Here is a 16,131-nt window from a genome sequence, read left to right on the forward strand (position 1 = left end):
CATTGTGATGTGTCCTACTCACCTTCTGCAGAATCTTCCAGACGTTCTGATAGAATCCAACAGGGACTCTATTGAGAGCTCCATCTAGACGTCTGCGCCGAAGCCACTGGCCATGTCTGCTGTCACGCACCAACGTGGCTCCTAATGATCCCTGAAATGACTCAATGGATGGAAGTCTGTATCTCTGGAAGACAATCAGATTAATTATACTTGCAGACATAGCTCAAACTTTGAAAAGAAGTTATGGCATGTTTGCCTCTGATCTACTTACACCTGATTCAATGTTTGCAATATCCAGCGAATGGACTGACACAGCCTAAAGGACTCAGAAAGTGGCTGGTGTTAATCTACTCCAATTAGATTGAGACGCAAAACCATCCTAAATCCAAGCATTTTCTCACCAGTTTGATATCAGAACCCTGTTTACTTGCAACTTTCAGTTCAGTTTTGGTGGAGCTGGATTTGCTGTCGTCGTGGATACTGACTGCAGAGCTGACCACATTTCCTGTTGAGCGCACTGCCACAAAAATATAACTCATTAAATACAAATTCACAGACCAAATGAGTGAAGTATGATGCTGACAATGGATGAATATTTACCACTTTTTTGAACTCCAAACTCTTTGCCACTGAGAATGTGAAGCAGCAGGTTCTTCATCTCAGATGGGCTCATATTCATCAAATTCTCTGTAGCCTCCTCACCTAAAAAAAAAAACTGATATGTTTCTTTTGGCTTGGACTAAAATAATATCTACTAGGGTTGTCAATTGATTAAAAAATTGGGTAATTTTATTTTGATGGTCCCCTTTGAACATTCTGTTGACAATTAGTAACATTGCACCAGATGTGTAAACTAACTCTCATGAGAGCATTAGTAAATAGCGGGTTAAATAGAAAACATTATTTTATATTGCAATAATATTTCACAATATTACTGTTTTACTGCATTTAAAGTGCAGCCTAGATGAGTTTAAGGGACATAGATGGTAGTGTATATGAATATTTGTTGAGAAATCCTCCAAATTAACACAAAGACATTGTAAGCGAATGGACTATGGAAGTAAAATAATGACTCGTAATGATAATGAAAATAATGATAAATGTATTTGAAACAAAAAAGCTTGTTGAATTGCACTAATCGAAAAATAAATGCTACTGCAATGGATTTGTTTTTCAGTTAATGCAATTCAACATGCTTTTTTGTTTCAAATACATTTATCATTATTTTACTTCCATAATGGAAATTATAAAAAGAGCCTTTCGAAATCAATATATTGTTTTATTTCCATATCACTGTACATTAAGCCTAAAACTGGCTTCTTTTAATCACATTATTTTTATAGTTTATTGTAATAAATAATAAATAAAAAACGAATAAACAAAAATGCATGTTTAATGGAACAGGATCTGAGATACCTGAACAGCTGAGGGACTGGGCGAGCTCAGTGACCATGACCTGAAGAATGAGGCCAATGCGGAGGCGGAACATTTCACTGAAGATTTTCGGCTGTGTTCGAATGATCATACCCAGAAACACCATTATCTCCTGCCAGGAGCGTAAACGAGTGTCAGTGGAATTTATATACAAGGTTGAGAAGTGGATCTGACCTTCAGCTCTAACCTGAGTGAGAATGGCGATGGTGAGGTTGTTCTCGCTCGCCTCATCGATCAGCCTCGCCAGCTTGTCTGGAGGCATAGGACTATACGGAGACAGAGATCGTAGTATGAACAGGTAAATGAGAATGTGAACATTATTTGTGTGTACTCACGCTGAAATAGTTTTCTCTCTTGGTTCGGGAGGAAGGCCAACTGTTAAATGTTTCTGATGAATTAGCAAATCTGAGCACGCCTGTTAATGGAAAACATATTCAATAACTACATTCTGAGAAAATGTTGTTAAATTTACATACAGTCACAGGGAACCATTATAATACTCACAGCATCGAGCTCTTCTACTTTCTTGCGTAGCATCCCGCAGATCATCCGGATGAGGCCCCAGTGTTTCAGGTTTCCTGCCTTTTCATACAAATCACTCAGTAGTCGTCTTACCGTCCAACCTTTCCCATGTAGCTGGGTGTCCCAATCCATTCCCCTTACAACAGAAATCCCAAAACATTTAAAACCTCCTCAACAACAGTACAGCTCTTTCCTAGGACACAGATCTAATAAAACTCGTCACATAGTTTTGTCGATACTGACTTGTCTGTGAAGAGTATGTAGAGAATGTCAGCCTGATCCTGCAAGTTCCGACTTTGTTTCAGCATCTGCACTAGGGCTGTGTAGTCAATCCCGCCTTTGATATCTCTGGGCAGGTTCAACGAATGAGGGGCCTGTGTCTCAGATATCTTTGCGTGGAAAAAAGTCGTGACAGCTCATTGTGAGATGAGAACAGAGCCCATTTTTAACAGTTCCAGAACGCAATATTTCCATAATTTTTTTTTCTATATAGATATTATTCAGAAAATAAATTCTTCAGATCTATTAATCTCACTGAAATTAATCACAATATTACAGACTGCATTTTGAAGTAAAACTGAATAAAGGCAAAGGTACCTAGCTGTTTACTTCAAAGGATAGTTCACCCAAAAATTCTAATTGTGTCATTACTTACTCACCCTTTTTTCAAACTTGTATGAGTTTCTTTCTTCTCCTGAACCCAAAAGAAGATATTTTTGGAGAATATGCCAAACAGTTGGCAGAAGCCATTTAATTCCATAGTATTTTTTGTCCTATACTATGAAAGTCAGTGGGGTTCATCAACTGTTTGGTTACCCATATCCTTCATAATATCTTCTTTTGTGTTCAGGAGAAGAAAGAAACTCATACAGGTTTGGAAGAACTTGAGGGTGAATAAGTAATGACAACATTTTCATTTTTGGGTGAACTATCCCTTTAAATTTAAAGTTGCAATCACAGAAACAATATGCAATCACTTAACAACCTCTAAACACATTGTTGAAAGGTTTCACATTATCACTAAAAACAGTTTCTTCATGTAGAAATGAATGATTTTTTTACTTCTGGCAAAAAAATCAAGCATATTTTTATAGAGAGCAGAGACAGCCAAATGATTATTCTAATTATAACTTAAATGTTCACAGTGAAAGCCAGTAATTTTGTGTTGTCTACCTTTCCTTTGTTATCCATCAAACTAAGGTTTGGTGCTGGAGAACGGAAAAGTTTAGTTGGAAGGTACATGTGCACATCTGCAGAAAGGTCAAAATTAAATTTATGAGTTATAACTGAGCATTTGTTAAGGCAGCTGTTAAACAACATCAAAATGAATGTCTAAAAAGCCCAATTCAACTCACTGTGTATATTGAGCTCTCTGGCTTTGTGCACCAGAGACACCATTTCCAGTGTCTTTTTGGCTGCTGCCCTGAAGCGGTTGAGGCCTCCTTTAGTGGCACTAATAGGACTTTCCTGAGGAACCGCCAGTAACTGGTCCAGATACACAGCCAGGTCATCCACCTCTGCACACACACACTCGCACAATTAAATAAAAGCATCAGGGTTGAGCACTTCTTCTGTCACTTTTGAGATGTATTTCACCACATGTGTCAATATATAAAACTGTCAGAGCAGTTACCGCTGGCGCTCTATCACAAAAGTGCCTCTCAAGCCTCCATCCAACCATGCAGGCAAACTGCCTTACAGAGTGACTTTCAACCACAGGCCACACATTTCAACATAAACTGTCATGCAGAAAAGGAAAAAAACTGCAAGTCAACAGCCAACAAACACCAGGCAGCTGACTTAAACCTTCAAAACAAGAATGTTTGTCAGTAATCTTTCACTTATGAATAAAAAAATCCAATACAATAAGAAGAAAGTAATTAAATCAAGTCTTTAGCAGAGTAGTGGAACATTTGTTTTAATAAATGAGACTTCAACTAAATGTATTGGGATACATTAGCACAGGGATTGCACATGCAAAGAGTGGCAAAGAAACAACATGACAACAACATGGCAAAAAAATGCTTTCTGAATAAGTAACTTACACTTTAGCATACTTTTAAGTACTTATTATGGAAATAATATACTTTAAGAGAATATATTTAAGAGTGAAGAGAATGTAATATTTTTTGACACGTTAATTTAAATTGCAATTTTTTATAGTTTAAATTTATATTAAATACAATCAGCTGAACTTCAGCATGTTTTTTTACCCATTTAAGACTTCAGTACAAGTACTTTACAAGTATTAAGTCATTTATATGTGCTTTAGTAAGACAACACTTCAAAATTAGAACAAAAAAGTACCTTAAATGTACCTTAAAGTACAACTTTTATTTGACATTATTACAAAGTGCACACTTTTTAAAAGTGTACTTAAGCGTGTTAAGAAACATAGTCATGAAAGTGCACTCTTTTTAAGTACACTTAAGTGGCCTTTTATTTCAGGAATTTTTCAGTTTTTTAAATATACTTTAAAGATTTGAAGTACAGTTTACTACAAATGCACATTCAATACAATTAAGCACACTTCTTTTTACAAGGGATAGTTCACCCAAAAATGATTCACCCTCATGTCATTCCAAACCTATATGACTTTCTTTCTTCCGTGGAACACAAAACAAAATATTTATATGTATATTTTGAAAGTTAGCGGCTACAATGTACCCAACTGACTTTTATTGTATGGACAAAAACATACAGTATGTTATTTTTGGATGAATTATCTCTTTGGTTTTAGTCTTTTTTTAAGAGAAAAGTTGGCGTGCTGATAGCTGGTGGCTCACTCACCACAGTCCATAAATGTAAGATGGGCACAACAGGAGGTGTCAAGAAAAGCAGAAAGCTTCCCAGTCTTAACCCTTGAAATGTAAAACTGCTTTGATTTCAGCCTGCTTCAGGTATGTAACAAATATTAAATGTGCTGTCCTCTTTAAATACGTTACCTTGCTCCTCCAAAGTAACCGTCCTGTAGTTTTTTCAAGGTTGCCAATACAACAGGATCAATGTGTTTGTGGTCATCAGCTGGGAAGGACAAAAACTAAATGAGTTGTTCAGAATAAGAAAGCTGCTTATTAAGTTAGTCTGCATATTAAAGGGTTGGTTCACCCAAAAATGAAAATTATGTCATTATTTACTCACCCAAACCCATAAGACTTTCGTTCGTCTTCGGAACACAAATGAAGATATTTTTAACGAAATCTAAGAGATTTCTGTCCCTCCATTGACAGTCAATGCAACTACCACTTTGACGCTTCAAAAAGTTCATAAAGAGCTTGTAAAACTAATCCATATTTATCAAGCAGTTTAGTCCAAAGAGACTCAATCGCTTATGATGAACAGATATAATTTAGGCTTTCATTCACATATAAACATTCATCAGCGAACATAAACAGAAGCTGAACCTTACTTGCTTGACGCGCCACAATAAACCTCATTGTTTCTTGTTGAAGCTTAAATGTGCGTAACACAAGAATGAACCTCATTGGTTCTTGCACATCAAGCAAGCTTGAACTTAAGTTTATCATTACTGATGCGCTGATGAATGTTTATATGTGAATAAAAGCCTAAATTAAATCTGTTCAGCATATAAAGTGATCGTGTCTCATCAGAAAATTTTAACTAAACCACTCGATTCACATGGATTAGTCTTACAATCTCTTTATTAACTTTGTGAAGCGTCAAAGTGGTAGTCGCATAGCTGTCAATGGAGGGACAGAAAGCTCTCAGATTTCATTAAAAAAGATCTTCATCTGTGTTCCGAAGGTGAACTAAAGTCTTACGGGTTTGGAACGACATGAGGGTGAGTAATTAATGACCGAATTTTTGGGTGAACTAAGTATTTTTAAGTATTTTTAAGTATTTTTTCACTCACTGAGCATGCCGTGTGAAATTGGGAACGTTACTGTGGGTCGGCCGGTCATCCTCCAACGAGAACAGAGGTAGGAAAGGTCGATACGGAGCATCTCCACAATCATGTGATTGTCCAGGGCTAGATAGAACTCATGATGGTCTACAAACTGCACATTCGATCAGGGCCAAAACCAACAAATTACCGGATAGTGGATACTAAATATTCAAATAGATACCAACAGCAAATTTGAATTCACATGCTGACGTACTTGAGGTGCGAAGGTAAAGATGGTGTCGCGAATAATGTAGAATTTTGATGTTCCAAGCACACCAATTCGCCGGTATGGCCGCCCAGTTATTCCCAGCCTTTGGTTACGCCCTGAAAAAAAAATCCTGTATTTTGTATCTCTCGCTTAAAGGAATAATTTGTTCAAAAGTTCTGTTTATTATGTCATTGCATCACTTTCATATAATGAATTCGGTCAGGGACCAAAAAAGCCCCATAAGCATCAGAAAAGTAGTCCATTCTATTTGTGCATTATATTTCAAGTCTTCTGAAGCCATTCGAAAACTTTGTGTGAGGAAAAGACTGAAAATTAAGTCATTGTTAACTGAAAATCTTTCTGTGGTCACCATTCACTGTCTTTCACAGACGTTTGGAAAGACATACAAGTGAGTAAAAGATTTTTATTTTTGTGTTAACGATTCCTTCCACCCTGAGTTCACCTAGTCTGGCATAGATGTGACTGAGGACTCTGGAGGGCTGAACTCGGATTGGATGAACGTCCTCCAGGGTTTCTGAGTCAATGCCATGGCTCTGCAGGAGCTGTTTAATCTCGTCGCTTTCTGCCAGGATAGACACTGAAAACACACGAATGGAGAACAGCCAGTGTAAATATGGTGAGATGGAATATTTATGTAATAGATTCTAAGTCAAACAGTTTTCTAAATTGATTAACCCAGATTTAGCTACTGTCAAACATTGTAGGTCTTACCTTGAACAACAACATCAGGCTTGGGAACAGTGGAGAGGCGTCTATTGAGAGGATCAATTTCTCCAGGTGCTAAAAAACCCTATAAAGTCAAAAACAACATTATTTCACATATACAGGAACATACATGATCATAATATGTGTTTCTCAATAGCTCCACAGCCCACAGAATGGATGATCCATACTGTACATATATTTCAGTGCAACATTACTCAACATTCATTAACAATTACAATTTTTATTTATTTATTTAGCAAACACTTTCATGCAAAGCAACCTAAAAAAAATCAATAACAAACAATAATGCCACAATACCTCCATTACTGAAGCTAAACCACTGGAACAGTCATTTATCAATAATATATGGGTTTTGAGTATGATGGATTTTATGATTTATCTAGATACCCTTATATATGATTTAACATTAATAATTTATATAAAATAAATAATTTAACAATACATCATCTCCACCTCCCGCGAGCCTGCGGCTACGCCTTGGCGCTTCAGTCCTACACGCTCCATCTCAATTCGCTAGTATGTACCCTCTTTTTTTTTAAGAAAAAGCACACACTTCTGAGTGTGTAGCACAAGAGTAGAGAAGTTTTGGTTTATACTATCGCTCTGTCGCATAGTTACACGCATCCTGTCACCGTAAACTGGCCTGTCAATCACCTTGTCACATCCTCAACATTTCGTTTAATTTAATTGCCTACCATAATGGAGAGAAAAGAAGTAGCATGTTGATCTGCCAGTTGTGGGTCTTTCAAGCAGAGAACTCTCCGCATAATCTTTGTCTGACTTATTTAATTAAAAAATAGTAAAAACAGTGTAATATAATTACTTTTAAACGGTTTACGGTTTACTTTTAAACACATAAATATTAAATATATTACATATTAAATTATTTTTTTATTTTATGTTATCTTAATTTATTGTTAAATTTTATTTTTATAATTGAATTGTACTGTATTAATGAAATGAGTATAGGATCAATGAGTTGAAACAGGTGTGTTTCATAAGGGAGACAAAGTGCAGGGGGCCTCCAGGAACCGATTGAGAAACATTGCAGTCAGCATTACCATATAGAGCGATTTTTATGGAATTTACTGTACCTCTGCCAGCAGGTTACCCAATATGTACAGAGACTGGCCCCATTTCAGTGGACACTTGCCTACTGGCACTCTCTCCACTGTGTGGGGATTAGCATACTCTTCATCAACCTAGTTGAAATGACACATACCAAAAGAAAAAAGGAAAGTCCATTTTCCTCTGGAATAACCCACAAAGAATCACTGAACCAGGAATCTGGCTTTAGGTATTTCATAACAGTACAAAATCCAGTGCTTTAGTGTTGAGAGAAAAATAACTAAATATGTCCAGATTGTACCTTATCCGGAGGAACACTATAAAGCTCAGGAACCAATCGTAATCCATTCTTCCCTCTGATGAGGATGCCATCTAAAGCCTCTCTGTACTCCTGAACCTAAATAAGAGAGGAACAAGCAAAAAGAACATTGTTTTCTGAAGAATAGTCAGGTATTTATTGACTATAGTAAATTGTCTGTACCTGTTCTGGGCTGTTGATAAAAATGCCATCCAGGATAAGGTATGTCCAGAACAGCGGCCATTCACACTCTATGTTCTCAAAGAGCTTCAGCTCAGATGACTCGTAATACAATCGATTCGGGTCCTTAGAAAAGAATGATTGTGTTGGAATAAGCTCCAAATAACCATACAAAAGACAACCACACACATAGATGTGACATATTATGTCTGACAAATTGTTCAAGCACGGTTTTACCTCTCGGGGTGTTTTGTGTCCATCTCTAAGAAAGCGACAGCATCCATATCTGCCCTATATGAGACAGTACAGGAGTAAATAAAGAATGTACAATTAGGTGTGTGACGAAACTTTAAAAAAGCAACAATTTGCATGTTTTTATTCAGTTTATTAAATTAATAAAATAAAATAAAATAAAAAGCAATACTTAATTTAATCAATAAAAAAATAATAACAAATCATAGATCTATAATTGTGACCCTGGATCACAAAACCAGTCACAAGTCGCATGGGTTTATTTGTGGCAATAGCCAACAATACATTGTATGGGTAAAAATTATCGATTTTTCTTTTATGCCAAAAATCATTAGGATATTAAGTAAAGATCATGTTCCATGAAGATATTTTGTAAATTTCCAACCGTAAATATATACAAAATTTGTGAGTGAATGCAGCACAATCGCGAACATAAATGGACAACTTTAAAAGCGATTTTCTCAATGTTTCGATTTTTTTTGCACCCTCAGATTCCAGATTTTCAAATAGTCAAATCTCAGCCAAATATTGTCCTATAACAAACCATACATCAATGGAAAGCTTATTTATTCAGCTCTTATATGATGTATAAATCTCAATTTCAGAAAATTTACCCATGTGGCTGGTTTTGTGGTCCAGGGTCACAATTTATGTATTTAATGTATTTTTTATTTGTTTAATTATTATTATGTAAATATCTTGATTGAGCTTCAAATATCACTATTTATTGATTTCTTAAATTTCTTTAATTGTATCAATAGTTTTTAAAATTTATTTACACTGTTTTAAATTTAAATGTCCGGGATTAGGTGCTTCATTTCATGTCATGTAGAGCAAAGTGTTAGTTGTCTTAAACGATTAATTTAAATCATGTAGAAAACACTAAAACACACAAAAAATACATTAAAATGCCTGGTACCTGAAACACGTCAAGGGTAAAGTCAACTAAATGATTGCAGTAATTATTGATATCCATATTCACCTGAAGTTTTGAAATGATTTCTTCTTTGGTGATATTAACAATGTCAATGTCCTCAACTGCAAATGCTGGATAAGAGATGATGGACAGAACCCCAGCGTCCACCTCTTTGGATGTTGAGGCCCTCGGCAGCATGGAGCTGAGAATAGACTACAGTAAAGGATCCAAAAAGAGACTGTTACTTTCACGAGGCTTGAAAGCTCTGAATAATATGGACGCTGTCCCCTCATGTGTGACATCATAAATTAGTTTATTACTTGGCAGTGCTGAATGTCATCAGCTAAAGCATGTACGACAGACTCTGGGCCACCCTTGGCACCGAAAAGGTTCAACCCATCCAAGGCCTCCAAAGCTGCCTGAATAAACATGAAGCAAGAGGTCATGTTATTTTATCACGAGGAGATCATTATTTGACACTTGTTTGACATGTGAAACCAATTCTTAACTGATTATGCAATTTATCACTAAAATTCTAAATATTTCACCTTTGCCATTCCGATAGAGCTGACGTTTATCTCGGGGATCCCTTTATTCGTCTTGTCTCCTCGTTCCCACATTCCAAAATCCTGAGGATCATTTCCAGTCTTAACACCCATGGAAAAAAATGTGAAACCTTTCCATATCAGAGCAGCATTAAGGTGCTTACCGCTAATTTATACGCAGATTCAATGTAAAAGATCAGATTCTGGACGACATCAACCTCATCACGTGTATAAATAATATTTAGCCCTGCAAATAAAAAGTGGTGAAAATCTAGTCTGCTGTTTCACACAAGCAAAAGATTTAGACACATGCATGCTGCAAACACTTTAAAGGAACACGCCGACTTTTTGGGACTTTAGCTTATTCACCGTATCCCCCAGAGTTAGATAAGTCCATACATACCCTTTTCATCTCTGTGCGTGCCGTAACGCACCCACCGCTAGCCTAGCTTAGCACAAAGACTGGAGGTAAATGGCTCCAGCTAGCATACTGCTCCCAATAAGTGACAAAATAATGGCAACATTTTCCTATTTACATTGTTGTGATTTGTATAGTCACAGCGTGTACTAATAACAAGGTCACATAGACACAGCCATCTTTTAACCGTTTACATACTAGTAACTATATTCTCAGAAGGCGAAGCACAGCTACTTCTGCGGAGTGGGATACGGTGAATAAGCTAAAGTCCCAAAAAGTCGGCGTGTTCCTTTAAATGTGATAAGTTAAATTAAACCTGATGCTGTCATTTGGGCCAGGAAGAGCAGGAAGATGGAGGTAGCATCCACCTGTAGATGACCCCATTCCTGATCACCAACTACAGTGGCACACGTTCCTGTATGGTACTTGGCATGAAGGCAATCTTTGGTGCTTTTGCTGTACTTGAACTTCTCCACCTTATCAAGCTGAAAGTTGAATACAGGCTCAGAGTTACTGTACAAAAAGTCTCTTTTTTGCCTTGTGACAACACAAGTCCGGTAAACATCCAGCATTCTCCTTGAACATAACTGCAAACCATGTGACATGCATGTGAATGCAAGTGTGTAATTCTTGTTCAGTGTAATGATGACGCATGATAGGCTCAGAACTGCCCTAATTCTTCATGGCATAGATTCAACAAGGTGCTAGAAACGTTCCTCAGAGATTTTGGTCCATATTGACATGATAGCATCACGCAGTTGCTGCAGATTTCTCGGCTGCACGTCCATGATGTGAATCTCCTGTTGGAATCTCCAAAGGTGCTCTATTGGATTGAGATCTGGTGACTGTAGAGGCCATTTGAGTTAAGTGAACTCATGTACAAGAAACCAGTTTGAGATGATTTGAGTTTTGTGATATGGCGCATTATCCTGCTAGAAGTAGCCATCAGAGGAAGATACACTGTGATCATAAAGGGATCGACATGGTCATCAACAATTCTCAGGTAGGCTGTGGCGTTTAAACATTGTGCAATTGGTACTAAAGGGCCCAAAGTGTGCTAAGAATATATCCCGCACACCATTACACACCACCACCAGCCTGAACCATTAATACAAGGCAGGATGGATCCATGCTTTGATGTTTTTCACTCTAAATTCTGACCCTACCATCTGAATGTCGCCCGCAGAAATCAAGACTCATCAGACCAGGCAACGGTTTTCCAATCTTTTATTGTCTAATTTTATTGAGCCCGTGCAAATTGTAGCCTGCAGCTACGAGTGATTATTTGAGTTACTGTTGCCTTTCTATCAGATCAAACGATTCTGGCCATTCTCCTCTGACATCAACAAGGCATTTTCACCCAAGAATTGTGGCTCACTGGATATTTTCTCTTTTTTATTCTCTGTAGACGGCAACGGTCAGACCGAGCGTTGTTAAATTATATTAAACTGTCTGAAAACAAAACAGGGATCACAAACTGTCTAAATACGTTCACCATGGTCCATTTCTGTATATTATAAAGAGTATAAACTATATATAATTGCAGATATGTCAAGTCAACATTTGAACATTTCACGGGACAGGAAGGACGCATTTGGAGGACACATTTGAAGCAGCCATCAAATTGGGACAGCCTTCGTCGCACCGCGGTGACGCAATCTGCATTCGAATGCGGCCTCAACACAGATCTAGTGTGTTGCCTTGATTAATAATTCAGTTTACCTGTTGTCCATTTATTTTTCTCATTAGTTCCTCTCTGTATTTAGTGCTCATTCAGTCCTTGGTTCGGTGTTGTCTATGGTACGTGGTTTTGCTATTTCTCCTTCATTTGACTGTAGTTTCCTAAATATTTGTGAATAAAAACAGTTATTTGAGATATCTCCTTTGGCTTCGTCTTGCGATGTTGATAGCACCCACACGTGACACCAGACACGAGTGGCACTTCTAGTTTGTACCATGCTTCACATAGCACTAGTAAAGTGTCACATGATTTCAATAATATGGAGCCCGCAATACTTAATATCATCAATAGTGTGTATATTAACCTGTTTGGTATGATTCTTTTTTTTTTAAATGTGAATGTAGCTTAAATATATTTGTGATATTCTTTTTTCTATAAAGAAACACAAACATACACTTCTTTGTCAATAAGCCAGTAAAAATGAGAGTTGTGGAGACAATAAACAAGTTATGCCAAGATTTCAAGACAGTCTTGTGTACAATCACTAAGCACTAATGCACTCTAAACCTTAATGGGTTCAATACACTCAGAGAAAATTCACTGCCTCAGAGTAATTAAGTAATGTCTTAAAATGGCAATAGGGATGTCATTGTGGTGAGGAGTGGAGACTGTGATTCAGGTCAGAAAGAAATGGTATTTATTAGACAAAACTGTTCAGAGTTAAATGTTTGTTTGTTTTTTGAATGAAATAAATTCATATTTTTATTTAACATGGACAAATTAAATTGATCCAAAATTACATTTATAATGTTTAAAAAAAAAATCTATTTCAAATAAATGCTGTTTTTCCTAACTTTGTTTTATCACAGAACCCTGAATTTATTTTATTTTTTTATCTAATAAATCATAAATAATAATTTTGTATCTATTTTTTATCAGCCTTGGTGAGCATAAGAGACTTCTTACTGATACTTTTTACTGATGCCAAACTTTTGAACAGTAGTGTATGTTCTCCTGCAAAGCAATTGCATTTGCAATGAGAAAATTATTTGAAATGGTCACCACAATTGTGACTTAATTTTTACTGCAAAACATTAACTACACACAGTATGCTTCAGATTTACTGCCCAAAATGAGTAGGATTTGTAACGGATCTTGAAATATTGATTTGCCTATAATGGAATAAGAATGTTGTTCATCCATACCTGTCTTATCATACACTGCAGTAATCCTCGCATGAGTTTGACCACACTCTATACAGAATGAGAAAAGACAGAGAAAAAGAGAGAGAGAGAAAGAGAGCAGTGAGCCTTGACCGTGACCTTATCCTCTCCATCTGCTATGACCATGAAAGAAACATGAGCCAAATGATTTGCCCTCTGGCATTTTACATGGTCTCCCAGACACAAACACTAATGAGCAGAAAATATTAAATGTCTGGGATATGTGCAGACATGGTCTTTGGTGCCCTTTGACAAAATTGTATAGTTTTGCTTGTATCTCAACTCACTATGTATGCATGAACCAACCTGCTCCAGTTCATAGGCTTTGGCTTTGTCTTCATCTCTGTCTGCATTCTTCCTATAGGCCAGACTCAGAGCCCACACAGACAGGATGCAGTACACATTGTCTCTAACCCAGGCATGAGGTAACTTCTCATCTCCTGGGAGTAACCCTGTCACCGGATCCTGCAAAATAATCATATATATGTCATTGACCTGAGGGTCTATCGAACTAGAATAAATTATATTTATGTGATATAAAGTGTCACCATTGACCTGGCCTGTAACATTTAAAGCATGGGACACTTTAAATTCTACATTTGTGTTTTAAAGTGTTCTCTTTCTTGAGAATTTTTACTTTAGCACAATCCTGTTGCCTTAAACGTGTATGATTCATTCCATGCAATATTCTTAAATGCTCAATAACCCAAATTCAACTTTCTTGTGAAAAAGAAGTGTGCTTAAATTAATTATTGAATGTGCACTTGTAGTATATCTTAAAAGTATATTTAAAAAAAAAACTGTACTTGCATATAATATAGTATTACTGAAATAAAAGTTAACTTTAGTGTACTTAAAGAGTGCAATTTCATGCCTATGTGTCTTCACACACTAAGTACACTTTAAAAAGTGCACTTTGGGTAACAATTTAGTTTAGGGTCCAATTCTCACTATTATAGTTGCTTATTAGCATGCATATTACTAGGGTATTGGCTGTTTATTAGTACTAATAAAGCACAATATTAATGCCTTATTCTGCATGACCATATTCTACAAACCTTAATCCTACCAAATACCTAAACTTAACAACTACCTACTAACTATTAATAAGCAGTAGGCCTAATTAGGAGTTTATTGAGGCAAAATTCGTGGTTAATAAAGTGGTAAAGTAGAATTGGACCCTAATCTAAAGTGTTGGCCTAACTTTATTTGTAATAATGACAAATATAAGTTTCACCTCAAAGGACATTTTAAATAATTGTGTCGTGCTTTAAAGAAGTAGGCCTACACTTATTTTAATGTGCTAACTCACATACTAAAGTACATGTAAAGTACCTGATTATAATTTTAACTGTAGTGTGTTATTCAAAAGGCCTATTACATTTAAAGTTAAATACAATATCGGGTAACACTTTATTTTAGTGTCCTGGTACACATTACATGTAGTTACTGTAGTAATCACTGTAAATTATGCATAATTACATGCAACAAACCCTAAGCAAACCTAATCCTAACCCTAACCCTATAGTAAGTGCATGTAGTCAATTAATATTACTCAGTAATTAAATGTATAATCACACTGTAACAAGGACACCTTAAAGTAAAGTGTAACCTAAAATTGTAACTTCATTACAAGTGTATTTAAATACATGGTGACACTTTACAATACGATTTCATTTGTTGCCATTAGTTGACCACATAAGTTAACAAGAACTAACAATTAACTATTCTTCTACAGCAGTTATTACGGTAATCTTAGTTAACGTTAATCTCATAACATAACATAGTATCGCATAGTATTCTAAAGTGGCTGTTAGAAAGGGTAAAGGGCTGTTATGCTGCCTTATAAGTCAACACAGCACATGCTGCTCCCTAAGAATCAGTGAAAGTGAGAGGTTTTTTAGCTCACCTGGTGACAGAGGATTGTCTGTTGCAACGTTCTGGCATAGTTGTCGAGTTTCACTCCAGAATTACTGCGACTTCTCATAATAGTTGCTTTCTAGACGCAGTTTTGCTCTCCAGTCTGACTAGATGTGTCTTAGCTGGCGGTGGTCAAGTATCAAGTACCGTACATGTGAGGTAGGCAAATGTCAAGCCCTAGGGACGAGTTGTTCAGTAGTATCTGTTACATCAGATGGCGTAACTGGTGTTGAACTGCACCCTATAGTTACAGGCACAGTTTTTCATCCATTTTTTAAAATATGATCAAATCAATAATACAAATTAAAACATATAAAAAAATAAGGCTATAATGCAGCACAAATGTTGCTTCAACTGATATGAAGACGATGTAAGCTACAGCATGTTGTTGTTTATGAAATTATTCAGTCATGCTGATTCATTCACACCAATATTCATTTTATACAATAGTTCAACAAAGAACAAGTTAATAGTGAGGAACCTTTTTAGATAAAAAGGTTAAAATTGTTTTTTAAAAAAATGCTGTCTTAAATGAAGTACAATCAACTTGGATGTTTAAGTCATTTCATCTTAAATTACATTAAACTGACTTTTTCAAAAAAATAGTTGAATCTTGAAAACCATCAAACTTATTTTGATGAGTTAAAGCAATGTAAAAACACATGTTGTCATAACTTATTGATCATAATTTTTTTAACAGTGAATATTGTCACTTTCACATTTGTTTATTCACTGTAAAAAAATGATAACCTCCCCAACTCAAAATTTTCTAGTGACTGGTCACATCAAATTTTTTCAATTGGACCAAGTTA

General features: G+C 36.1%; 1 protein-coding gene across 1 annotated transcript; it reads right to left on the reverse strand.

The window, feature by feature from the left end:
- Positions 1–4: 4 nt before the first annotated feature.
- Positions 5–15,468, reverse strand: phka1b (phosphorylase kinase, alpha 1b (muscle); the record flags this gene model as incomplete). Its single annotated transcript, XM_081391475.1, has 29 exons — positions 15,309–15,468; positions 13,706–13,864; positions 13,382–13,429; positions 10,812–10,980; positions 10,242–10,324; positions 10,081–10,161; positions 9,853–9,951; positions 9,599–9,745; positions 8,602–8,655; positions 8,368–8,490; positions 8,188–8,283; positions 7,913–8,020; positions 6,804–6,882; positions 6,535–6,669; positions 6,078–6,187; positions 5,831–5,975; positions 4,902–4,980; positions 4,747–4,817; positions 3,312–3,473; positions 3,130–3,206; positions 2,200–2,345; positions 1,939–2,092; positions 1,770–1,849; positions 1,622–1,700; positions 1,417–1,546; positions 601–702; positions 402–517; positions 272–316; positions 5–184 (listed from the first exon to the last, which is right to left on the reverse strand). Coding segments are annotated over exons 1-29 (3,135 nt in total), but the record flags the coding sequence as incomplete, so codon positions are not given.
- Positions 15,469–16,131: the final 663 nt, after the last annotated feature.

This window comes from Scardinius erythrophthalmus (genome assembly GCF_964197995.2).
Source record: "Scardinius erythrophthalmus genome assembly, chromosome: 17".
In the NCBI taxonomy this organism is placed as follows: domain Eukaryota; kingdom Metazoa; phylum Chordata; class Actinopteri; order Cypriniformes; family Leuciscidae; genus Scardinius; species Scardinius erythrophthalmus.